Here is a 25,997-nt window from a genome sequence, read left to right on the forward strand (position 1 = left end):
TATATGTATTCCAACTAGTATTAGGAAGGACTGCTAAATGGATTTAGATAATTTGGTGCATTCATCTATTTAATTAAATTGATGTTATCATTTTCGTTTCATACTTAAAGATAAAAAATAATTACTCATTATATTAACGATTTTAGAGACTAAAAAAATTATTTGTATTTAAATTAGTTTTTATTATTAATAAAATTTATAAATTAGTTTCTAAATTGGTATCTAATGAAATTTTAGCTATCAACTTTAGAATCTAAAGTAATTAGTAACTAAAATCTTAGTAGGTAATTAGATATCAATTTAAAAACTAATTTATAAATATTTTGAATAATAGAAACTATTTTAGATACCACTAATTTTTTTAGTCTTTAAAATAATATTTAGTTAATATAGTAACTAATTATTTTTGTCTTTAAAATTAGTTTTTATTTAGTGATTTTTTTGTGAGATATAAGAAAAAAAAATAAGAAGTAAAAATAGTATAATGTAAATAAATTATATTTTATATATACATATATTTTTAATATTTTTATGTTAAAATTATTTAAATTAGTTTTGCAGTTACTAATCAAAATGAATGAGTTTTAAATTATTAAAAAATAATATAAAATTATTTCACGTTGCTTAAGATTTATTTATTTGAATCTCAAAGGTCAAATCTTTGTTTACAATTTTATCAAAACTTTATTTTATTTATATTATTATTATTATTTTCTAATTTTAAGTTACTGTAAAAAAAAAATATATATATATATATATATATACCATCAATTGAATAACATGATTAAATAAGATGGATTATAAATAATAAAAAAGAATAAGGTAAAATGGTATTAATAACACTTTAGAATAAAGATAGTACAAAATAAAGCAAGATTAGGAATAAAGATAGCATAAAATAAACAAATAATTAAATAAGACAACGTTAAGGATACTTCACCCAAGAAAAAGAATAGAGTGACACACATACTAAGATTAAACCTAGTACTTCTAGAATTTTTCTTATAATCTCTTTGCTTCTACCTTTATTTTGAAAAGATAAAGATCTCTTTCTTATCTTTTCGTATAGAAAAAAGATAAAACTTGTAGTTTTTTAACTTTTTTATATTAATTCAATAGTTATTTAATATTGTTTCACCTAACCTCAAAATAATAAAATACTTAAATTACTTAATAATAATGTAATTTAAAATACCAAATTTAAAATATTATATTATAAGTCTGGGATATTAAAGAATCCCTCCTTCTTAAGCAACTATGCAAGAAGGGGATTGAAAGAAAAAAAAATCAAGAAAATAGGTTGATCAAAAGAGTATAAAGTCTCTTACTAGTGAACTTCTAAATTCAAATAAAGAAAAAAGGTGTGACAATAGATCAACTAAGACTGGGAAAAGGTACATTTTTTTTTTCTTTTTATAATCCAATTCTCATCAATCACGTAGTGGACTTGTAATGAACCTTGTACATGGTGAAGTAAGTCTTGAGTGAAACAATTGGTCATTCTCGTAAAATGAACACTAAGTGAATACAATGTCTATGTTATAGTTTGGTTCCATTTTGTACTTAATTTTCATAACGAGAAGACAGATATTTGCATAGTGTGTCTTTCTTGTGTCTTGTATACCTATTTCTAGGAAGGAATTTGACTACAAATTCAATGCAGATGGTGTTCTGTCTTATTCCCTGAGGCAGAACAAAGCACACAAAGACAAACATAATTAAATTAAGGTACATAATTTCAATCTGGTATCTACATAAATACATGGAGTGGTGGTAGCAACCAACAAGGCATTATTAAGACACTTCAACTTTGTTCTGCACTCTAAAATGTCCAGACATCATCAGTTTAAGCTAATGTATCAAACACAACCTTTTTTTGTTTGAAAGAAAAATGTGAAACCTCTAAACCAAACACAGAGTTAATTGATGAAATTTTAAGCTTTAGGGGCATTTGGGTCCTCCTCTTTTGGTCTTCCAGTTATTGTAGCAAGGGCAAACCTGCTTGTTGCCATAAGTTCCAGGAGGCACACACAAGCACTTGGCACAGCACTTCTGGCAGAAAAACAGACACGGTTTCTTGTATTGCGTATTTGAACATCTACCTGTGCAGCGTGGGCCACATTCTGCAGTTTTGTGCATTCAAGAAACATCATCAGATTCCAAAACAAATACAAAAGAAAAAAAATAGAAAGAGAGAAGAGAGAGATATAAGTGTTGAAAATTTTTCAATCCAAGAAGTTGTAGTTCGTAGAAAAGTGTTAAACTGATGAATAGCAGCTAGTGAATTCACTTGCAGAACCTACTGTATAACTACACTAATCAAATCTCTTCTTTTTAAACTAGTAGCTGTGAAATTTTTAACAAGATAATTGGTCCTCTGTTATTAGTATTACCTTGTGGTTTAAGACTGCCTTCAGTGATGCCACGCTGCAACTCACAAACAATAAGTTAATATAAAAGCGAATTGAGAAGCTTGTTGGAATAAAAATCAGCATGTGGGTCACTCAAGCAATCACTAAAATGTGTAGTTACCTGTTTTAGGAATGAAGGTTTAAAGTTCAAGGGTATAATTTCCATGGAAATTAATGCGTGGAAGCCAAAATATTGATACTTTTAGTCTGATGAGAGGCTTACAAATGTAAAAAAATATAGAACATCTAGAAAACTTCAGACATTGAGAATTTGGAAGTCCAACCCCTTAATTAGATGATAGTAAAAAAAGTTCCTTGGTAAGACAGATTTTAATTCTGCTTTCTTGTGATACTATGATTGTTACTGATTTGAAGAATTTTCATAGGAAAAAATTACGAGATTCTCACTAAGTAGATAGTCCCGTAAGATATATGAGTAATGTGATTAATCATTTCATCAAACCAAAAACAGAAATTCTCCCATTATAGCAAAAACAGAAGAAGAACTCACATTGGGAAAGTGGGTGGTGTTTTTGTCAGGCTGAGGAGGTGGAGCTAAGTGGGTGGTGTTTTTGTCAGGCTGAGGAGGTGGAGCTAAGTGGGTGGAGTTTCTGTGAGGTTGTGGAGCTGGAGCCTCAACGGTGGACACAACAATCTCTGCCTGAAAGCGTAATTATCGGAGTGTGTCACATAAATAAAGAAACCATGTACGATGATTTACACAGATTATGCATCCAAACCAGACGTTATGAAAAAGCATGCTGGAGAAATCTAATGATAGAAGAACAAAACAATAAACATAGGAGTTGAAGAAGCAACATTGTATTGTTTATTACTTATAGTCATAGCTAATGCACTAGCACATTCGATTCCATTCCTTAAACACGATCATTTTCTACTTTGTTGCCATTTCTGGTCAGAACAAACAAGATTAACAAACTAAATCAAGAATGGCATGACCCTACGCTAACTTCCTCTTGAAACAATGAAGTGTACTCTTGTGACCAAAAAATTAAAGAATTTCAAGTGGGAATTACAATGCAGAGCTTAGAAGTATCAGAGTAAGACTACTAAAGGTGAGGTTGGAGTTATCAGAAAATGAGAAAGAGAAACTATATGATTTGCTTTGGCTTACATGGTTTTCTACAAGAACAAGCAGCATTTGAACAAGGAAGAGCACAATGGTGCTTAGCTTTCTTCCCATTGCTTAAAATGTACCTCACACGGAGAAACTGTGAGAAGAAGAAATAGTGAGAAGTTGTGCTGTATTCAGAAACTAGTGCATATGAGATTTTGAGTCTATTTTATAGATGAAATGAGGCACTACATGCACTTAAATTAGCTATTGTCTTAGATGGCAAAGCAACACTCCAACCGTTGTTTTCCTAAAAAGACAAATACATTCTCTGCTTAGCAAACGCAATTACAATCCTTCCACACTTTCCACGCCATCCATTTTGCTAGTTGAATTATTTATGAGTAGGCATATATGTATGTATGAGTTATGTATGATTTCCTGCTTTTAAAGGTTGTGCATATTTGAAAATGTGATAGATCACGTTAAAAAAAATCATGTAAAAAAAATGAATTATCAACATGGTACTGAATAACTTTAGATATTCTGACACAATTCTTTAAAACAGATGCACAAAACATGTTCAGTGTGGTTTTTATTGTCACCTTGAAACCGAACATACTAGTAGTTTACCAAACCCTGTAACTTCTCAAATGAATGCACAAATAATAGGCAATATCATGGAGTTGAAAAGGATAGCAAATCTTAGTACATTGAGTGCATGTTTGTTTGAGTTTATTTTGGTGAAACAGTTACTTAAATTACCAGCATTCTGAAAAAAAATGTTATTTTCTAAAAGCAACCCTTTTGCTAAACATGCATTTTCAATCATTTCTTCTTAAGTATAATAATTGCTGTAAAATGGCAACCGAAAATGTGAATGAGTCATGACAAATGAAGAAAAGGGGTGAAAGATAAGAAAATGCCTTTTTAGTGGTGGTGAGTTGAACCACAAAGAGGAGCCAAAACCTATTGACAAGGGAGTTAAATGAAAATCAAAAGAAACAAAGAAAGCATAGTGAATAATTGCTGAATCTTACTACAAGTTAAAACTAGGGGCTGATGCAGTTGTTTCATGTGAAAGGTTAGTGTGAAAAGGACAGGTTTCCATCTCACATGTGCATCCCCATGTGATTTCCCAATGCAGCCTCAGAGTAACTAACTCAGAGTGTGACACAAGAACTATGAAACACCGTACACTAACCTCTCACCCTTCCACTGCCTTGTCCTTTATATAGACCTGCCACTATGAGAATCCTTTTGAGGAACAATAGAATTCCCGTGAACTAGTTTATGCATATTTGCTGTATTTTCTTTTACACCCTTTGATCTTGAAGTTGTAGCAGTTGTTTTTGCTGGTTTCTTGAGAAGTGACCCTCACATTTTGCAGCAATCCCTTTCAGCCATTGAATCACATCACATATCAAACAAATCTTGTGAAAATGTGTCGGTTTTTTGCTGCGGATAGAGATGTTTTGATCTTGGTATGTCATTGGCGATAGATACCATGTGGTCGCTTTTTATCACCGCTAGTCAAAAACATTGTTTTTATTATTATGTTAGGCTTAACTGTGCATTTTTTTTTTGTTATTAATATGTGGATATTTTTGCTTTAGTAGCTCAATTTTGATTTACAGAGTTTAAAAATAAAGAATTTTATTTTTATCCTTTTGAGAATGGGGTGCCATTTTCTATGCATAGAAAAATGTGGGAAGAGTTAACCGTCCATCTCAACCAGTGAGAAAGAAAGAGGGTTAGGTATTCAGTTTATTCCGTTGGATTGAGTGGTGAAGTAACATTTGTCTGTATTGAGCACACTTATAGAGGTCTTTGTTTTTGTCAAACCCATAGCGTTTGTGTCTATACTGATTCCATTTATGGAATTATAAATATATATTAACATTAAAGAAAATTACTATTCAATTCTTTTTACTCCGTATTATTATTACCTTAAATCTTTACTTATATGAGTGATGAATAGTCATTTTTAAGTAAATTTTCATTCGATCTAGATATTTTAGTTATGTATTACTATCAAAAAGTTCATGAGGTTATAAAGGAGATTTTAGTTTTTTTTTTTCATTCTTATTCATTGACATTTCACTTTTGAATATTTGATTTCTACAATGGAGTTTATGTAAAACTCTTTTCCAAGTCACACTCGTCTATAATATTTATTAGAAGTCAAACTATCACCAATTTTTCCTCATATAGTTAGAGGGACTTTTTCATAATCATGAATAACTAAAAAATATATGAATGACGTCTTTGTTACGAAATGGACTTTAAGCCTAACTCAACCCCATAAAACCGGCTCTTAGGGTTGAGGTTTGCACTCACTTATATACAATGAAAGGCTCTAATCTCTAGTCGATGTGGGATCTCCAACACACCCCCCTCACGCCGAGACTGCCAACTCGTCCGATAGCGGTCCGATAGCGGGTGGCACGATAGGCCCAACACAAACACTCGCTAGGATAGGCTCGAAATGGCTCTGATACCATGTTACGAAGTGGACTTTAAGCCTAACTCAACCCCATAAAACCGACTCTTAGGGTTGAGGTTTGCACCCACTTATATACAATGAAAGGCTCTAATCTCTAGTCGATGTGGGATCTCCAACAGTCTTTTAGAAGAATAATAAAGCAATACAAAATAGGATTACAATTATTCACCAATAGACTAAAGAGAATATTTGGGTATAACTTGTACGACAACAACATGAAGTCAAGTTTTAGGTGTTATGTAATTATTTCAAAATACTAGTTCAAAATTGACAACCTTGAAAGTGAGGACAATCAACGAAACTATGATCCCTAACCATCAAATCTGACAAGACACTCATCAATATACCTCCAAGCATGTCAAGATATCTTCACAAATTGTTAATCTAGAAAAAGGACCCCTAACAACCTACAACAACCTCTACACCTCAATTGAATATTTTCACACACAAAAACAATTATGATCATTATCCTTTCACTCTCAAAGTCGTTGTAGTTAACCTCCACTCAAGTGGAAGTGTCCCAACATCAAGAAGTACAATGGATTGCTGACCTAGATGCATTTACAAACCTATATGATTAGGGTGAATCTTTTCTTTGATGACTTTGTTGTTCATTGTAGAATCTCCCATGTATGCTAACAATTTTATAGTGAAATTATACATTATCATGCAACTTGATAGACCAATTCCAAACAACTTTTTCAAAGCTTACAACACGATTTGTAGTTAGTCAACATATGATAACTAACTCAGTAATGTTGAACAACATAAAGTAAGGAGAAACATAATCACTCCACCAATTTATGGATTTCTTCGTAAAGACATCACTGTATTTTGGATCTTCACCTAAATGTGACCATGCATGCAATGTTAACAAGCTTGCATCAGGGTCTTTTTTCAAAATAACTTGTTCACTAATCCTACAAAAGGTATAGATGAGCTTTGATAACAAGTTATAAGGTATATAATTATAGAAGAAAATATTGAGATGAGAAAACAAATAAGAAAATGCATAGCAGTGTCCTCATTCTTTTCAACATTAGAAGCTTAGAGCAAAATGTGTCGACATGCGAAAACATATACTCTGCCTAGTGTGAGTAGGGATGTCATCTTACAAGAAACTTTCAATCTTGAATTACTACCAGCACCACCATTACTTCTTTCTCTTGTACATGTCAGTAACGCGAAGAGGTGTCGATACCACCAAAATATTGGTCATACCACCGAAGAGTGTATGCGAGGGTCCAAAATATAATTGAAGAATTCATATCATCTAAAACTCTCAATCATTTTGTCCAAAATGGCAATATAGGTGCAGGCTGAGGAAGAGGGGACAACCATGGTTGCGGATGAGGAAACTAATAGAATGACAATGTGAACAATCAAGCTCTCAACTAAAACCTAGAGTTGAATCAACATTGATGAACACAATTGTCAAAGTGTTTGCTAATGGAGGAAGTTCAAATTCATTTAGAAAGAGACACCTTCAAAGTAAACACAAATGATCTTTTTCAACTAAGATTTCAACCACAGATCACATTCACTAATCATGACCTCACACATGATGACCCAGTTGTGGTCACAATTAGCATTTTCAACTAGCGAGTAAGGAATGTTCTCATTACTAAGGAAGTTCGATAAACATATTGCATTGCTCATCTTTTTCAAAGCTAGAAATCATGCGCACACTCATTAAATCATATTTGGATCCCTTAGTCGAGTTTGTTGGAGAAAGATGTTGGAAAAGAATGTGAGGCTAAGTTAAACCAATGAGGGTGAATTTGTTTTGAAAACTTTTTGAAAAGATTAATCCTTTATTAACTTCTTCGAAAAATTGTTCTTGTTAGAAAAATAAATGTAATTAATTGTGAAATTAAGATTGATAAAGATTGCACATAGAAAATTTATGTATAAAAGAGATAGAGAAAGAAAGAAAGATCACAAAAGATTTTATATTGGTACAAATCACAACAAGTCATACATCAAATTTATGTTATTCAACCTTAGAATAACTAGAATCCAATATTTTTATATGTTTAATACAAACACTTAACACATGTAAAACATATACAAGATAGGAAAACACAACAAGATCAACTCCTAAATACAATCAAGAGGATATGTTCAACCCTTGGATCACACCAAGAGGAAACCAATAAGTTTAACTCTTGAACACTCAAGAAGAAACCAACTGAAATTAATCTATCAACATATAAATGAAAGGATGTTACCCGAAATACAACAAAAGCATACACAACCTTAGACACAATTAAAATCTAGTTAAAAGAATTATTTGATTAATCTTTTAAGCACTCTTGGAACAACTCAAAAAGATCCCAATGAATGTTGCAATTTTTCTTTTGAAAATATTATCATATTTTTAAAAGAGTGAATCAAATGTTCTATTTATAAAGTTTTGAAAACGTTGATTAAAAACTAATTCAGAAGGGTTTAATCAATTATCTTAAGTCGATGATTGATTATTCTCAATAAAAGTTGAAAATCATTTAAAACACTATTTGATTTAATAGGTTATTATACATGTTAATTGATTATTTTTGCTTTTCATTTATTTCAAAAAATATCTTGAAACAATATTAATCGATTATTAAATATATTAATCGATTATTTCTTAGACCGATTAAAAGCATAGCTTTTTGTTTTCTATTTTAATCAGCTATCAATGTGGATAATCGATTATCCTATTTTGAAACATATTCAGAATAGTTTAATTAATTGTATTAAATCTTAATCGATTAAAACAAACTTAAAATATTTTTCACGTATTTAAACCTTTCAAAAAAATTAATAGGTTAATATTAAGATTTGGTTGTGTACTAAGTTGAGATTGTTGTAATTACGTTTTGCTTAAGACTCTCAAACACATGCAATAAAAGTTATAACAAGCAATACATCTTCATAATCAATATCTTCAAACATCATTATCAAAACATCTTCTCTTTGAGGATTGACATTATTCTTCAAGTCCAAAAAAAAATTATACTCATGGTTGTATTGATCTTTTAACCACTTTTTGTACTGAAAAGGAACATCAGACTCTAATAATCTGACATATTAAAGATAAAAATATCGTATAATGTCCTCATTGGATGAAAGACACTCATAACACTTGATTCAATAGTCTCTACACAAAAAATGGTGATGAAATTTCCAAGGAAAGACAATCATATCATGACCCGAAAGCAACAAGAGAGTGTTATGCTTAGAACTTGAAAGTCATTCTCTATACTTAAAGAATAATAGAATTAAAAGAACAACCTATATAGAAATATTGGAACTCTCTAATATTCAATGGGATAAGAGAACTGTTTCGGCAAACAATGAAACAATATTAAGTTCATCCAAAAGGAGCAAAGTTCATTATAAGAAGAAGAGGTTGATCTAGGTTGCAACCCATTGGTAGGATAAATAAAGAGTCACACTTCAACATATTGAGGATGCTCTTTATCGTAACGCTGATTTGTTTGCTTGGAGTTTGACAAATATATCCTCCCTCAAGCCGAGCTAGTGGCCCAAAGAAAAAGAAAGCTCAAGGAAGCGTGTCACCAACTAGTAGAACATAAGGTTAACAAATTATTGAAATTTGATTTTATTAGGGAAATCACTTATACCACATGGTTTGTTAATATGGTCATGGACTAAAATCCAATAAAAAAAAGGATAATGTGCACTAATTACACAAAGCTCTACAAAGCATGCTTAAAAAATACATATCTCCTCTCGAACATAGTTCAATTGGTCAAAAAGACGACAAGGTACGATCTCTTTAACTTTTAGATGCCTATTTTGAGTACAAAATCAAAAAAAAAATCTCAATGAAGAAAAAACAATAGTTGTGACAAAATGAGCGAATTTTTGCAAACAAAGTCGTGTCCTTCGACTTCAAAAGTGCAAGAGCAACATATCAATTGTTGATGCACAAAGTGTTCAAAGAAATTTTTTTACAATACCATCAAGATTTATATTTACGACGTGGTCTTCAAATTATCCATTGTCATATTATACCCAACATATCAATAAATTCTTTTATAAGGTATGTATCCACAACATATAGTTAAACCCTAAACCCTAAAAAATGTGTTTTTTATGTAGTTGGAGGAAGTTCCACACATTTATGAGACGAGAAATAAAAGTTAATCCCAACAAGTGTGTCATTATCCTATCAATGAGGAGTCCAAATAATTTTAAATAAATTTAGCATATAAGCGGAAAGCTAGTTCCCCTCTTCATATTTCTTTAAAGGTTGGTACGACAAGTAAAAACCCTTTATTTTATTTTAAGGGCTCAAAATTTTTTGATTAGAATAGCAAATTGTTATAGTAAAGTACAATATACTTCATTTAACCTGTAAAGTCCACGTCGGTGTGTGGTGAGACTAATGTAACTCTATTGTGAGTGAACTAGTATAAAATCTTGGTGCCTTTTATGTTTTCTTTATCATTTGCTTTATAATTTTCTGCATATTATCCTGTACTAACAAGATAAATTGAAACAAAGGTTCTTTTTTAAAAATATTGATTGATACTTTTAAATTCTGCACATATCATGTAACCTATAAAAATCTCTTTTTTGTAATTCTTGATCATAAAAAACAATTAGTTAAATTTAAAAATAACTTGTTGAAATTAATTCAGATATTTATTTTTAAAATAGATTTAGATCTTTCCAAACTGTATTTATGATTTACAAGATTGTGTTTTAAGATCTGTGTATTAAAGATTTTAATCAATTTTTTTTTAATAAAAACAGATTCATTTTTTGTATAATTGTATTTTAATTATAAAATCAATTTGTTGTTTTTGAAAACAATCTGTTAAAATTTTGTCAAAATTGTTGTAAACAATTATTTGCGAAAATCTTTCTAACCATCTTAAACTTAGTTTTTCCTTAATTCAACAATGCCAACGTGGCCTTCCTCATTCAGTTGTTACTAATAACAAAGGGCAATTCATGAACAGGGGATTCGAGCATTCGAGCAGTTACTACAACAACTTAAAATAAAGGACAAACTATCATCAATGGAACAACCACAAACAAATGATCAAGTAAAGGGGGTTGTCAATATTATCTAGAATAGGTTTAAGAAAAAGCTTAAACATGCTAAAGGTTTGTGGGAGAAGAAGATACCGAGTATCCTGTGAAAATATCATATCACCCCTCAATCTTTCACCAAGCAAACCCCGTTCAAACATACATATGAGTTAGATGTCATTATTTTAGTTGAACTAGATGAGCTTCTTGATAAAGGCAATTGTTTGAAAAAGAAAGTAATAATGCTAACTAATGACTTAAACTTGACCTAATCCATGAAGTTTGAGAATAAGAAAAGGTACAAGAAGAAACCACAAAGAATTAAGCAATTGATGATATAACACACAAGTTCAAGAGTGAGTCTTCCACAAAATTGACTTGCTAAGAAAAAAAGCTGAAACTAGGATGGTCCAATTTGAATTGTTGATTCATTGTATTATGAAGCATACAAGCTAGAAGAATTAATCAACAAGTTCATTCTGAGAACATGAAATCCAATACATTTGAAAACTTATTACAGTTACGTAAGTACTCTTTCATTTGGTGTACTATTTTTCCTTGACTAGATTTTTATTCCAAAAGGATTTTTCCCAACGAGATTTTAACAAAAATATATTTCCAAAATACCTAGCTTCTACTATATATTATATATTATATATTATATATTATATTATTGATAAATCATTAGAAGCAATCATTAGAAGCGTTCATATATATTTCTATTCCAATTAATAGTGCAAATATGTTTAGGTATTTTATCTCATTAAATTGGATAAAATTTTATGTTAAGGTAAAGATTATCAAGTCAAAAAAACAATTGAAGTTAAAGCATGTGAATTCGAATAATTTTTTTATAAACTAAGGAGTATTAAGTTGAATAAATATTTTCGTTAAGTTAAAAGATAGCAAATCAGATAAATATTTCTATTAGAGGTTAATTAGATTAAAAAATCTTAAAGTTAAAGATTATAAAGTCAAATAAATATTTTCATTGAAGCCAGAAATTATCACATCGAATAAATATTGTTGTTAAAGATTAATCAAATAAATATTTTTATTGGAGATTAATTAGATAAAAAAAATCCATTAAAGCTAAAGTTATCGAGTTAGATAAATATTTTTGTTAAAAAATATTAAGTTGGATAAGCTTTTTGGAATAAGTTATCAGTTTCAATTTTTAAAAGTGGGATAAAAACTTTGGTCATGCAATCAATTCAAAATGAACATTCTTGACATAACAAGTTAAACTGAAGAGGAAGATGTCTTATCATCTAATCACCCGTTAAAACTCCCTACCTTAAGGTTACGGCTAAAAAAATAGCTTGGAGTATAATCTTTTTTAAATCCTCTTCATAAGCTTCAATGTATAGGGACTAGCTTAGCAAGTTTGGTCTTTAACAAACCTCAGTCTTGTTTGATTCTTCTACATTTTCTTTAGTGTTGCAACATTCTCCTCAACAATCTTACATCTTTACTTCGTCTCCTATAGTTTCTTCTTGACCTCCTCCACTTTTGTGGTAAGATTTTTATTATTTGTGTTCATCCCTTCTATGTTTTCTCAATCAAAGATTATAGTTGCACTAACATCTTATTTTTTTACCTTCGGCAAACACTACAAGCTTCTGATTTGTCATAATCTTTTTTAGCTATTGAATTTTAATTAATATTTAGTTGTTATAAATAGTCATCTCTTTCTAGTAGCACATGATTATTATGCATTTCGTCATAACTTCATAGGGATCGAAGCATCTAGTTTAACCCATAATCTTTAGAAGTTCAGCATGAAAAATTAACTCTTTCCATCTTAACTCGATTGGCTTACTTGTTGACATGATAGCGAGTTGGTATCAAGTACAAATATGCAAGATTAGAATACTTGATAGTCTATGTAACTCATGAGAGCTTCGTAAACTTAATTCGTAGACCTGACTCATATATTAGTACGAGTATACATATGAAAAAAAATATATAGTACCGTACTAATTCAAAATTTCAACACCATAATTAATCAAAATAGTAAACAATAGTTTCATAATTCTAAAATAACTAAGTTTAACACACATGACTATTATATAAGTTCAAATTACACCAAATACATAAGTTCATACAATCACAAAATATAAATATCTTGAAGATTTTGTCTCTAATCCTCTAATTATATCATCTCCAACATCATTTTCTTCTTCATCGCCAGCAAGCTCTTCCTCAAATGATAAGTGAGATCATCAACATTGGCATCAAAAAATATATTATCAAGATCAAATGCAACTAGAGTTGAATTAGCTGAACTTGGTACAATTATGTCAACATTTCCGCCATCGCCCTCACTTTGAATTTCCTTAACCTCAACATTATTTCCATCTTCAATTATTCATTCATCATCAGATTCAATATCATCAAATGGAAAAGCAAAAAGTTTTTAATTTGTTTATTCTTGAGCTTTGAGTTATAGATGACATAAATCAAGTCATTTATCTTTTTCGAATGCAAACAATTTCTTCTTATGATATGAAATAAACAAATAAATATTAATTTTTAAAAAATATATAAGCCAAAATTTAAAAAATTTAAAACCTCAAAGAAACATGACAAACTAAAATTACTATTTCAAATGAACTTCAATTATGCTCACACGTAGAAGAATTGCAAGTTATGCTCAAAACTTAAATAAAAAATCCCTTAAATTCCGGAATTCCATCCCTAAACATCTCCTACCATTTTCTTGGAAGCATAACTTTTCTACAATCTTTTGCATTTTTTAACGAAAAAAGTCATCTAGCATAATGAATGTCAAGAAAAAAAAAATCTTTTTTGCAACATCCTTGACCAATTTTCTCATACATATATGCAACCATTATTTTACCTCAAGATCATCATTTATAAAATTAGCTTCATAGTGCAAGTAAGGATTAAGGTAATGTGCAATCACATATGATGTTGATGTTAAATTTCACTACAAGAAAATCATGAAATAGAAACCAATTTTTAGAGACCAAAATAATTAGTTACAATAGGAACTAAAATAGAGACCATTTTAGAAACTAAAAAAAAAATTGGTTTCTAAATTAGTTTCTATTATTTTTTATTATTGTTAAATAGTTTCTAAATTGGTATCTAATTAGCAACTAAGGTTTTAACTACCAATTATTTAGTTTCTAAATTTGGTAGCAAAAACCTTGGTTGCTAATTAGATACCAATTTAGAAACTATTTAACAATAATAGAAAATAATAGAAACTAATTTAGAAACCAAATTTCTTTTTAGTTTATAAATGGTCTCTAATTTAGTTACTATTGTAACTAATTATTTTGGTTTCTACAAATTGATTTCTATTTCATGATTTTCTTGTAGTGTTTGTTGGCCTAAAACAAGAGAGGGGTGAATTATTTTTCAAAATATTTTCGCAAAAGATGAAGTCAGATTGAAAATTTAATAAAATCAACATATTGAATTTTCTGTTCAACCAATTATAAAATAATATCAAAAATATATACCAAATATAAACTGGTTATTACGTTTATTTAACGAATTGAAATACTAGGAGTTTGCAAGTTAACTTGTGGGTTTGGTTTTGATAAGCATGCAAATATGGATGCATGGTCTAACTGAGTTAGAGGGACTTTTTTACTACAAATTAGTAAAATCAAAGATCTTGGTCAAGTAATTAGGTCTGTAATTGATGACATGTAAGGAAAAATTGATTCAGGAGACACTTGAATTGCTAGTTAAGAATAATAGGGTGTAGAAATCTTTTGTTGCATTCGAGGAGAGTTTGGTGAAACTTCGAGTCACTGAATTTGATTATAAAGCATCACCCTTCTTTTTCTCCGTTGGCCCTATGGGATTTTGTTTCTCTTGGGCAAAAGCCTCAACCTTAGCATGAAGTTGCATATAATCAAAGTTTTTTTCCCACAATATTTGCGTGAAAAAAAAAAATAGATACAAAAAAATGATAAAAACAAAAGCATTCAACATTAAGAATAGGTCTTACCAAGAAATCAAGCTACAAGGTCCTCAATGTAGGATACGTTAAGTAGCATTTGTCGTTGATTAGTTGAGAAAGATTTTTTATTATTTCAATATTGATCATATCCTCAACACTAAGTATTAAGCCATGAATTTGAATTTATCTTGCATCTACCAGTAGAAAGGGAACCCAAGTGTGTAGTTGAGATAGAATAATAATGTTCTCTTGGTACCCAGAGGCAAACGTTTGCCCTTAAAAAATTTACTCTTGAAATTCTTGAAGGAAGAGATGTAGATGGTAACGAGAGGATCATATTGATCAGTGTTGAATGATGTCAAACCAACTTCAAACAAAATTTTGTTTTAGTTGATAAAAATACATGAATTTGTTTATTGTAGAGACAATGAAAAGATATTGGCATAAGAATTAGAAGGCTTTCAAGAAAACCCAATTATTTTAATGGAGTTTACTAGAAGTCACGTTCATAGCAGTCAACATCATATATTCAAACTATAATAAAGGGAAAAAGATGTCAAGTTCTTTAAAAAGTATTTGTACAAAGTAATTTCGATATCACTTAGTGAAAGCTTCTTATCATTATTAAAACACTTGTGAGCTTAACATCATCATCACTACATATACTAATAGACTTGAGAAATTCCTTAAGAAAAGTCTTTTGACATGCATTCGGATGCATAGGAAGCCAGTTCCCCAAGTACCTTTGTAAACTCAAAGTGAAGAATAAGAAGAAATCCATATTTTGATTATCTTTAATGGTACTAGACCAAGTCGTTTCATTGGTTTTATGGAAAGGAACTTTTTGCTTACATATTAGATTGGGCTTTACGACAACCACCTCTAACTGAAGAGAAGTAGTCATCGTCATTATGACAATGGAAGCAGGAAGAGGTATCTTTTTTCCAATATGATGATAATAAAAGAACATATAATAAAAACATATTTTCACATAAGAAAAACTAAATTCGCTATTGGTTGTTTTTCTAATTTACAAATCAACATGTTTAGTATGCATTTCAAGTCAAAAAACATTCAAATCTCACAACTAACGTCCAAAATACAAAGACAAAATTTTATATTTGCTAATGCCTCTCAAAAATAAAATTGTCAATTACTATGCATAATAAATTTGCACTATTGACAACGATTGATAGATATTTTTAATTTTCAAATCAATGTAGATAAAAAATAAAACTAAAAAAGTTATTGGATTATTAAAGCAATCACTTAACCTTTAAAATAAAAATAAAATTATAAAAAGAAAACACCATAAAAAATAAATGAAACTTATATATTGTATCAAAATGAGAAAAAAATGTAATTATCTGTAAATTAAAGAATAAAAATGAAAATAAAATATTTACATAAAATGAGAAAAGAAAATGTCATTATATTTAAAAACTAAAAAAAAAATATAACACTTAGATATCATCATTTAAAAAATTAGAGCATAGTAAATAAAAATTATAAATATTAAAATGTAATCAACATTAAATAAATTAATTGGAAAAAGCTAGGGTGACCAATGCCCTCAAGCTGTAACTTGAGGAGTGCCCAGCAGTTATGACCCATATTACTTATATTTAAAAAAGTATATCTTACACTGAAATAAAATCAATTGATAAAACAAAATAATCTTTAAATTATATAGCATTGAATTCTCAAACTAACAGTTGACTTAATAATATTTAATATTAATAGAAAAGTGAAGTTAAGCTTACTCTTGAAATAAGTAAGCACCATCCTATGTATTCAAGTACTAAAATAAAATGGGCGTCACACAGCGATCTTCAATTTTTCACCACACAATTAAGAGAGAACAAATTATATGCGCCCAAGCATAAGAGAAAAACAAATATATTTACCAGATTAGTAAAATAAAAGTATGTTGCTCTTCTAAAGAACCCACATTCTAAGCATGGGAAAAGCAAAAAAAACGACATACACAGAAGAGTACCGAACTATGGAAGAAACGAAGTATGAAGCATTCTTGATAATTAACACATTATAAACAGAAGAAAAAAACACTAACATGAGTAGACCAAGTTGTATGAAAACTGTATAATTGAATCCTTGAGCTAATAATATAACCTGAGCCATAGCCATTATCATCTGAAGCATGCAATAAGTGAATCATGACAAAAACGCCAATACTCTTTGTAGGGCATGGACGTCCATGGCATTGGTGAAGGTAGAAGGGTGCCACGCAGAGATGATATTCTGGTTATTTAGGGAGGAAAAGGAAAAAAATACAAAAACAAATAGAAAAAGAAGTATTATTAAATAAAAACTAAACAAAAACCAGAGAAACAGAATCATGAAATCAATAAAACCATAAGAGCACTTGGCACAAGGATATCACACCTTTGCCCAATGAGGATTCCATAAGCCACTGTGGAGATGGATGACCCAGAAACTCCCAAAAATACAGTTTTGTAGTGAGGCAAGATAACTTTCCCTGAAATTTAATCAGTTGAAATAAGTACATAATGCTTGCCCATGCAAAAATATAGTCGCATATAATGCAAATTGTCGCCACTCCGTGGTCACAGCTATCAATCACGAAGAGGAAAAGTCTGGTCACAGGCAAAATATCAATCAAGGTTTTAAATAAATTTCTTAAAAATGTTCAATAATGTCAGGATCTATGATGTGTTGTTTTAATCTTGATATGCAACCAGGCAAAAAGGAAATTACGATAACAAAACAAAAGACATCACTGCCAGATTTACTACAAAAATACACATCACAGACAATTCATAATATATATCTAAATTCTTCAAGTAAAGCCCCAGATAGTAATAGGGAGTCTACACATTTTTCATAAAACAACGCTACAGTACACATCGACCACATGAGATCACATTCAATTTCCCTATTGATCAACATAGATACATATCTTGACAACCGAATAGAAGCATCAGTCTTAACCCACAAGTAATAGCTTCAGGCCTCACCTATGCTCGAGTAGTTGCTGTGGAGAACTGAAACTAGAATACTAGATTTTTCTCTATTGAAATCCTTTAGATGCAATGACTCCTTGGCTAAGGTCATTTCATCGGTAAAATCAATACTTGGTGGAGAAACGGTACTATTACTCTGACAACCGATAATTTCAAGCCATATTCCAGAAGGGAATCTTTCTGGCCTCACCAACCAAAGAAATATCTTGGTATAAGGGGTAGCATGAATAATCGAAATAGTTACTTCAGTCAGTAGACAGATAAGGTTAATGGTTGTGTCCACGATACTAAAGAATATATAGAAAACGGAAGTAGTTGGTAAAAGAAGTAAAAGTGGCGTAAATAATAGAGATCCAACAATATGTTGTTTCACTGTATAATCAAAGCTATCCAACCTCCGTCTCAGAGGATTCCATTTCCGACCCCTGCCAAAATAACCAGCAACTACATGAAAATATGCAAGGAGGACGAAGTGTGCATGAAAAAGAATTGCGTATCTATTACAATTATTCTTCAAAAAGGATAATGAATCAGAGTTATAGAGATGCGGAGCAAATTTGATGGCTTAGTAAATACCCTTATGATCTCAACTTCTATCATATAAGTCATCTCCAAATTTCCTAAAGTTTCATTGCCCATGCTTTCAAAGATATACATAATAGCAAACATAAGAAGGATTATATACATATAAATTATAATCCTCCACAAGAAAAAGGAAACTTTTTACTAATAATATCACCTCACTGGTCTCTATTTGGTGAGTATATGCTCTCTAAATTGTTTCAAAATATTATCAAATGTAAACAAAGACCTCTTGTACGAATATCTTAATGAATTGTTAAAACTAATTAATTACTTTAGAAAGTTGAAGTTATAAAACAAATAGCTAATTACGACATCCAATTCTCATTAAAATCACTTCCTTATTTGTGTTAATAATCTAAAAATAAGAATTTGTTACCTGAAAAGCCGCCACAAGGCTGCCAATGCCTGTATCTGTGATGAATATACAAGTGAAATGAACCAATGTAGAGTTGAAACATGCAAAGTTGCCAGACCAATCATGTCTATGATCAAAGCAGCGGGTACAGTAAATCCACAAAGGATTCCTAAAACAGAAAGCCCTTGAATAATATAATTGAAGACGAAACCCACAAAGATCCAGAGTGTTGACCATATCTGGACTGCATTCAAAGAAACCATGCCAAGTACTCCCGCCAGCTCAGCATTCAATTTGAACCCTGCAGGGTTTCCCATTAACCACACACACCCAGAGCGCAAAAATGTGGAAAATCCATGCATGAAATTCAGAACTGAAAAGCAAATGGGTTCTGCGTGATATAAAAATGTCCAGCCAACCAAGTTTCCAAGGAGAATGTCAACAACCAAAGTTGACCACATAGAATGCCTAAGCATTGCAGCTTTCTCTACATATTCAACACATGATTCTGACCTTGAACACAAAAGAACAGTATTAAACATGGAGAAAACATAACATCAAGAACAAAAGTTATATAAGTTTAAGAATAGTAAATAATTGCCTTCAAAATATAAACATTTAATTTTATTAGATAAATTAACATATATTTATCAGAAAATCCATGCGAAAGGAGCAATGAAAATATACTTATGAGGTACACAAAATTTTGCCTTAAAGGTTTTCAATTTCAACCAAGAACATTTGTTTCAGACTAAACCATATCTTTTTAGGCTTAAGAGGGTACACCAAAAGTAGGTTTTACTGGTAAGGTTCAGTTTGGTACATCTTATTAGGCTTAAGATTTAAGTACAAACTAAACCATTTTTCACAATTCATGAAACTCAAATATGGGACCAAACAATGAGTTTCTAAGAAATACACTAATCAAAACACTGTTCAGGGATTGGTTCGGTTTCAAACCATAGTTCATTGGTGCGGTCCAGATAATAAATACCTTGCGAAAAATTTTAATACACTCAAAAATATACTTCAATGGCAAGAATAATTTAAAACAATAAAAAATTTTGTTATTTATAAGGAAGAAGAGATACAATAATAAGGAACAAAATCAGTATCTAATAATGAGAAATATTTGGCAAGATATTTCCCTATCATATCACCCTATTAAATATAAAAAAAAATACATATCTCTAACCTAATCAACTCATATCTCTAACACTCTCCCACAGGCTAAAGCACATGAGAAAGCTTGTTACAAATGTCATCAAATCAAGACCCCTTAGAGAGACCTAGTAATCATGTCAGTCAGTTGGTTGCTGAAGTTGACGAAATAAATGATGCCAAAGCTAGTAGATATTTTTGGACATGTTTCTCTCTGTCAAAGCAAAAATTAATTTTCAATGTTTCATCCATTTAAATCATATCTTCAACAACACTTCCCCTCAAGATGAAACCTATTTACATATACAAGTCAAGCTTGTTAAAAATGGTGAAAGAACAAGAGAACTGTCAGGAAGTGAAATTGGGTAGTTGACACAAGGTTGCCAGAAAGCAAAAAAGTGCTCAAAGAACGCTGCGGCTGCTGCAAAGCAAAAATGATTATAGGATCAAGTTTCCCAGAAAGCAAAAATGATTATAGGACATCAAGTTTCCCAGAAAGCAAAAATGTGCAGAGGACATGACAATTGCCAAAAAGAAAACAATGTTCATAGAACACGGTTGTGGTTAGAAAGCAAAAATGCTCAAAGAACAAGGCAGTTGTCAGAATGCAGATAATGCTAAGAGAGTGTAGTTGCTGTTGGAAAGAAAAAAATGCTTAGAGGCACAGCGACTGTTGGAGGGACAAAATAGTCATTGCACAGCAAGGCAATGCCAGTGGTGATGGTTCTGGGCTGGGAAAAGATCTCCGAAAGAAAAAGAAAACAAATTCACCCTAAATCGTTGCAGCAAGCAGTAATGTAGTTCCGGAAAAGCTCGATGGAAAAAGAAACTCCCCAGAAAAATGTCGACTGTAAATAGTTTTTGCTGGAAAAATGTTGGCAGTAAACAGTAATGTTGACCGAAAAAGACTCACCAGAAAGTCGCAAGTGGTTTGGTAAGATATTTTCATATCAAATCATATCATATATCCCTATTTAATTTAATCAACTCATCTCTAACAAAGTTATAAACATGTCATGAACCAACGATCCCAAAAGCTTGAGCTTTTAGGTGGAAGACATGTGAATTATTTTACATTATATTTCTAACTAACTCCCACATACAAGAGCCCTTTGGGTTTAAAGCATGGTCACGCATAAACTCCACATAGGTGGAGGTGGAAAGGGTTGAACTCTAGATTACTTAGTCACAGAAGCTTGATATCATATCATTAATGGATAGGGTACTCCTAAAAGCTAGCTCAAGAGGGGAAGGATGGTCAAGTCTTATAAGGAATATTCTGGCCATATTCCCAATCAATGTAAGACATCTTACCAAAAGATAAATGCATTATCCAATGTAAACAAGCAACGAGTTGCAAGAACTCCTATATTACATATATGCAATTGTAGCATAAATAATATCCTGCATGTGAATGTATTGATGTTGAAATATTAAGGAAGAGGAATGGGAAACCAAGTAGAACAAGGGAAGGAATAGATCTGAGGGAGGAAATAGAATAGCTCAAATTCAAGTTAATAAATCTCCCCAAACCCCATTTGGTGGAGCCTTATGCCCTTTTGGTACTGTAAAGAAACTGAACTGAAACACGATTACCCCCCACTAAAACTTGTCTTTTAAGGAAACTATTTACATTGACTTTGTCAAATATTAAAGCCTGCGTCTCCAAAATTTGAAACCTACCACAAATCACACAAAGTAATATACTTTGCCTAAAATTTAATATTACCTGAGGTCATTCTTCTGAAGAAAGATTGGCCAATATAATATCTGACAGCGGATTTGCATATTTATCCAAGCAGTCTTCTTGAATACATTTGCTGATGTCACATACATCCAGGATTTGGATTCATAATTAAAATGTGTTTGGAAAAACTGGAGAATAATATAAAGCATGGTGGAGAATGAAGCCAAAAACTTGGAAAACAGATGTCCTATAACAACAAGCCTGAAAAATACAGAATAAATCATTAGATCTTGAAAAAAAAAGTGAGCAAAAGATGATGCATCAATGGTTAAAGTGTGTACACGGGAAGTATGGAGAGCCGGCTCAAGGATCTTGGGACCAGGTGTGTCTCAAAAATTCTTTTAGCAGCAGCTGTGCAATTAATTGCCAGAATAACTGTATCCTGGGGTGAAATTTCAAAAAGGTAGGTCAGCAAGAAGGAAAAAAATTTCCATACCCAAATATGAATAAGGTAAACTAATTACCAATTCAATGAATTGCTGTTTATCATGAAGCTTCTCGACCCATTTAGGAGTTTTAATAGAAACTTTAGCTTGCTCATTCGAACTCAGATCACATAATGAGAAATGATGAGCACCATAAGCGGGTGTTTCATAAATTATGACCTACAAGTAGTTGAATATCATATATATATCTGTTTGAGATTGCGATAAAAGTCTTCAGAAAGCACAAGTACTTGCAGAAAAGTAGAAGAAATAATGACTTACATACGTGAACATCATATTGTGACAGAATTTTTCCATTCCAATGAATGTGATGCAGATTTGGAAGCCTGTTCAATCCTATATCATTATGCTTAGGAGAATCAAATGTGAGCAGGACCCAGTTACTTTTTCCAAAAACATATTGGCTACTTTTCCTCGATGAACAATCTAACTGGAAGCAATCACAACTCCGGCAGTTATTCTTTCTATATGTACTTCCCTCTTCCAATGCATTGCCAAACTCAGACAACTTCTTTTTGTCATACTCTGTCTCATTCAACAAACTATTACTAGCAGTAGGGTCAGTGACAGCCAGACCAAGCACAGAGAACTTGGACTTATCCTCAAGAAATGAAGGCATTCTCCCACATGTGTCCTGAATAATCCCCTAGAGACAGTAGAAGTTCATTATGTCAGTTATCCTTGTTAGACTAGACCATTCCAGAAACCACCAAAGACAACATGTAGGAAGGAGAGAATCATTAAAAGGACTTAACAGTGGGATTTCCCCACCACATTCATATTGTTATAGAAACCAAGATTTTAATAACTAACACAAAGTAGTTATGCACCATTTCAAGTATGAATTAATGCCAGTCCAAATCATTTTATTTTACCGTTAAACCTTTTCATGGCTTTTCCCCAAAATTGTGAATATGTTCCAATATTTTCATACACGTGAACCTAATATTTGGGTAAAAATTAATCAAGAAACCGTTACCTAACTGAATATTCTAAGACGAATAATGTTCGTGTCCGTTTAAACTTGAAACTCTTGCTTTACTTGATTACTACAACCAAATATTATTAAATAACAAACGGCAAGCCAAAATTTCCTCTGCAATTAATAGTTGTAACAGCATACAATACAACCAATAAATTCATTGCTACTATTGTTATTCCCTTTGTTAGCTAGGACTCCGAAACAGACATGAACACCGAGACAAGGATAATCTCCAAAATATAGGACACGGCAATATGGATGACGTCACACATACACACACACACACATATATATATATGACTCTTGCATGAACTAGACTACTACACCAAAAAAGGAAACCCAACATTTCCTCGGCAATAAATAGTTCTAACATGCATACAACCAATAAATTCATTGCTGCAATTGCTATTCAATTTGATTTACCTAAGAAACACAGACTCCAATACAGACACGACACTTACATGGATACGGGACACAGCTAATGTCCAAAATATAGGACAAGGCAACAGCTGATGTCATATATATGTGTATGCATGCATGCATATACGTATGTGTATGCATGCATAAATTTAACATTAACACACTTCACACTTTCCATGTACACATATTTGCTATACTTCCATATAATAACAGCCCTCGCAATAGAATTCTAATTAAGAAACATGTATCTTAATACCTAAAATAACTAGTTAAGTTTTACAGAAACAAACCTCAAAAGATGTATGAGTGTTGATTGCATTATTTAAAATAAAAGTTGTTTTCTTTAATTTCTTTTTACGTTTTTACAGTAATAGTGTCTAGGAAGTGTTTAACCCAGAATAGGTGTCGGTACACTGTTTCTATTGATACTCAAGCCGTTTTTAAGAGGTGTCCAAGATGTATTGAAAAAGCTTTGTTTACTTATGACACAAGTGTTGGACACATGTTGAAACATGTGTTGAAGGAGTGTTCGAGAATTGTCGTGTCCAAAATAGTGTAGGTCACGGCAACACGCTGTTTTATAGAAGTGTTGGTGCTTCCTAGAGCTTTACTCTAAACTGTAAGGAAAAGGAATTGCGAACTCAAATTCATTTTTATACCTCAATGCCAGTACTAGAACTAGAAAGCAAGACTTCACTGTAAGTAAACGCTACAACCACGTCAAGGGATGATGGTGAACAGGTGACAAACCACCCGAACAAAATACTGGAGGATGATTCTTGATTTGATAGAAGTTGCTTTGGCCACCAAAGCCTACAATGTCTTCTCATCTTCCTCTTTTGATCTTCACATAAACTGAGCTACTATTCATGAAGTCCCTGCAATAGACAGAGACAAGCAAGTCTTTACTTCATTAAAAATTCTCAGATTAAAAAAGAATGCAAATTAAAAATAAATTTATGTAACAAATTAATAAAAACTATAAGATTTAGATGGAAGTATAGGTCATAGTGTATGTTATACCTACCCTTTTTTACATCATAGAGGAACATTACAGCTTATGATATCAACAAGAACCCACCCAATGATTACAGTTGAGGAAAATGATTCTATTCAGATGCATATTAACCAACTCTCTGATCTTTCAGAAAAAACACAACTACGCCGATACAGATCCGAATAAAAGCCACTTCAAATGAAATGTACTGAGCCTACTCTTAAAACAATCCAAACGCAATGCCCACATTCAAAACTAAAAAAATTTGGCCAACTAAACCCTACCTCCCAATCTTAAACCCAACCAAAACAAAATAATTACAATTAAAAACGGTGGATTATGGGCAGTTAAGAAATGAAAAATTGACAAATTGAAAACGCAAAAGATAAAAAAAAAAAAAAAAAAAAAAAAAAGGAATGCTCACCGTGGGCGTCACGTCTTGGAGCTCCTTGACTCGACTGAAGCTGAATTGAAGGTACACTGAAGCTACATTGAAGGTACACTGAAGCTGGGCTTATAGGTGGACTGAAGCAAGGGCACGAAAGGGAACAAAAGTGAAGGTGGATAGAAGCTAGGGCAGAACGAACGAATGCGAAGGAAAGGGAAAGAGAAATATGTCTTCAAAATCCCATTTTTTAATTAAGGAAAAAAAATGTATTTCTCTAATAGAAGAGTCATACCATACTATATATTTCTAAGTTTTGTAAAAAAAATGTGTTTCAATACAAAAATTTATAAACTCACTTTTATAAAATTTGTTTATTTACATTTCAATACAAATATAAATGTTAAAATATGAAAAATATTCTTTTATTATTATAATTACTAAAAAAATATGAAATATAAATTTTTAGATACCAAAATAATTAATTGCAATAGTAATTAAATTAGAGATATTTTAAAAATTTTAAAAAAATTAACTTTTAAATTAATTTCTATTATTATTAAATAGTTTTTAAATTGATATTTAATATTTTTCTCCCAAATTTAGAAATTAATTAAATAATATTTTGTAGGAAAAAAAATTCCATCACAAATTCAATACTTTTCAAACCAAAATATGTACCTCAAATGTAATCACAAGTACCAATGAAGGGTTGATGAAAGTGAATTAAATGCATGTGTTTGTCAAATTAAATGAAATATTTTGATTGAGTTCATAAATAAAATGGCTGCTTGATATTTAATATTTGAGATTGAAATTCATATATGAAAATCAATTTAAATTACATATTACTAACGGAAAGAGAGGGGTTGGCACTAACAACGTATCAATAATTTTTAAAATATATTATTAAATTATTAAAATATT

At 31.1% G+C, this 25,997-nt stretch overlaps 2 protein-coding genes across 5 annotated transcripts; both read right to left on the reverse strand.

Moving 5' to 3' along the window:
* Window positions 1-1,705: 1,705 nt before the first annotated feature.
* On the reverse strand, window positions 1,706-3,873 carry LOC137814000 (uncharacterized). Of its 2 annotated transcripts, none has more exons than XM_068616513.2 (5): window positions 3,739-3,873; window positions 3,547-3,643; window positions 2,923-3,072; window positions 2,394-2,427; window positions 1,706-2,123 (listed from the first exon to the last, which is right to left on the reverse strand). In XM_068616513.2, exons 2-5 carry the CDS (start codon window positions 3,613-3,615, stop codon window positions 1,942-1,944), a joined length of 435 nt encoding a protein of 144 aa, XP_068472614.1. In that variant the 5' UTR covers window positions 3,616-3,643; window positions 3,739-3,873; the 3' UTR covers window positions 1,706-1,941. The 2 variants fall into 2 exon arrangements, with proteins under 2 accessions (XP_068472614.1, XP_090158301.1); XM_090302175.1 differs by having other exon boundaries at window positions 3,787-3,867.
* Window positions 3,874-16,870: 12,997 nt separating this feature from the next.
* On the reverse strand, window positions 16,871-25,346 carry LOC137814001 (N-acetylglucosaminyl transferase component family protein / Gpi1 family protein). Of its 3 annotated transcripts, none has more exons than XM_068616514.2 (10): window positions 25,110-25,346; window positions 24,348-24,566; window positions 22,552-22,932; window positions 22,305-22,445; window positions 22,122-22,222; window positions 21,823-22,041; window positions 18,954-19,445; window positions 17,987-18,417; window positions 17,394-17,487; window positions 16,871-17,249 (listed from the first exon to the last, which is right to left on the reverse strand). In XM_068616514.2, exons 2-10 carry the CDS (start codon window positions 24,516-24,518, stop codon window positions 17,138-17,140), a joined length of 2,142 nt encoding a protein of 713 aa, XP_068472615.2. In that variant the 5' UTR covers window positions 24,519-24,566; window positions 25,110-25,346; the 3' UTR covers window positions 16,871-17,137. The 3 variants fall into 3 exon arrangements, with proteins under 3 accessions (XP_068472615.2, XP_090158322.1, XP_068472616.2); XM_090302196.1 differs by having other exon boundaries at window positions 18,954-19,440; window positions 22,548-22,932; XM_068616515.2 differs by having other exon boundaries at window positions 22,548-22,932.
* Between the last annotated feature and the right edge of the window lie 651 nt (window positions 25,347-25,997).

This window comes from Phaseolus vulgaris, chromosome 1, assembly GCF_051622355.1.
Source record: "Phaseolus vulgaris cultivar YP4 chromosome 1, ASM5162235v1, whole genome shotgun sequence".
In the NCBI taxonomy this organism is placed as follows: domain Eukaryota; kingdom Viridiplantae; phylum Streptophyta; class Magnoliopsida; order Fabales; family Fabaceae; genus Phaseolus; species Phaseolus vulgaris.

Excerpts from the sequence above, each read along its gene's own strand:
- LOC137814000 (XM_068616513.2), bottom strand. The coding sequence starts at position 3,615 with ATGGGAAGAAAGCTAAGCACCATTGTGCTCTTCCTTGTTCAAATGCTG. Across the intron at positions 3,073-3,546 it reads TTGTTCTTGTAGAAAACCAT|GCAGAGATTGTTGTGTCCAC; the intron begins GTAAGCCAAAGC and ends TTACGCTTTCAG. Across the intron at positions 2,124-2,393 it reads AGGCAGTCTTAAACCACAAG|AATGTGGCCCACGCTGCACA; the intron begins GTAATACTAATA and ends ACAAAACTGCAG.
- LOC137814001 (XM_068616514.2), bottom strand. The coding sequence starts at position 24,518 with ATGAGAAGACATTGTAGGCTTTGGTGGCCAAAGCAACTTCTATCAAAT. Across the intron at positions 22,446-22,551 it reads TGTCACAATATGATGTTCAC|GTCATAATTTATGAAACACC; the intron begins GTATGTAAGTCA and ends AACTACTTGTAG. Across the intron at positions 22,042-22,121 it reads CGGCTCTCCATACTTCCCGT|GCTTGTTGTTATAGGACATC; the intron begins GTACACACTTTA and ends TGTATTTTTCAG.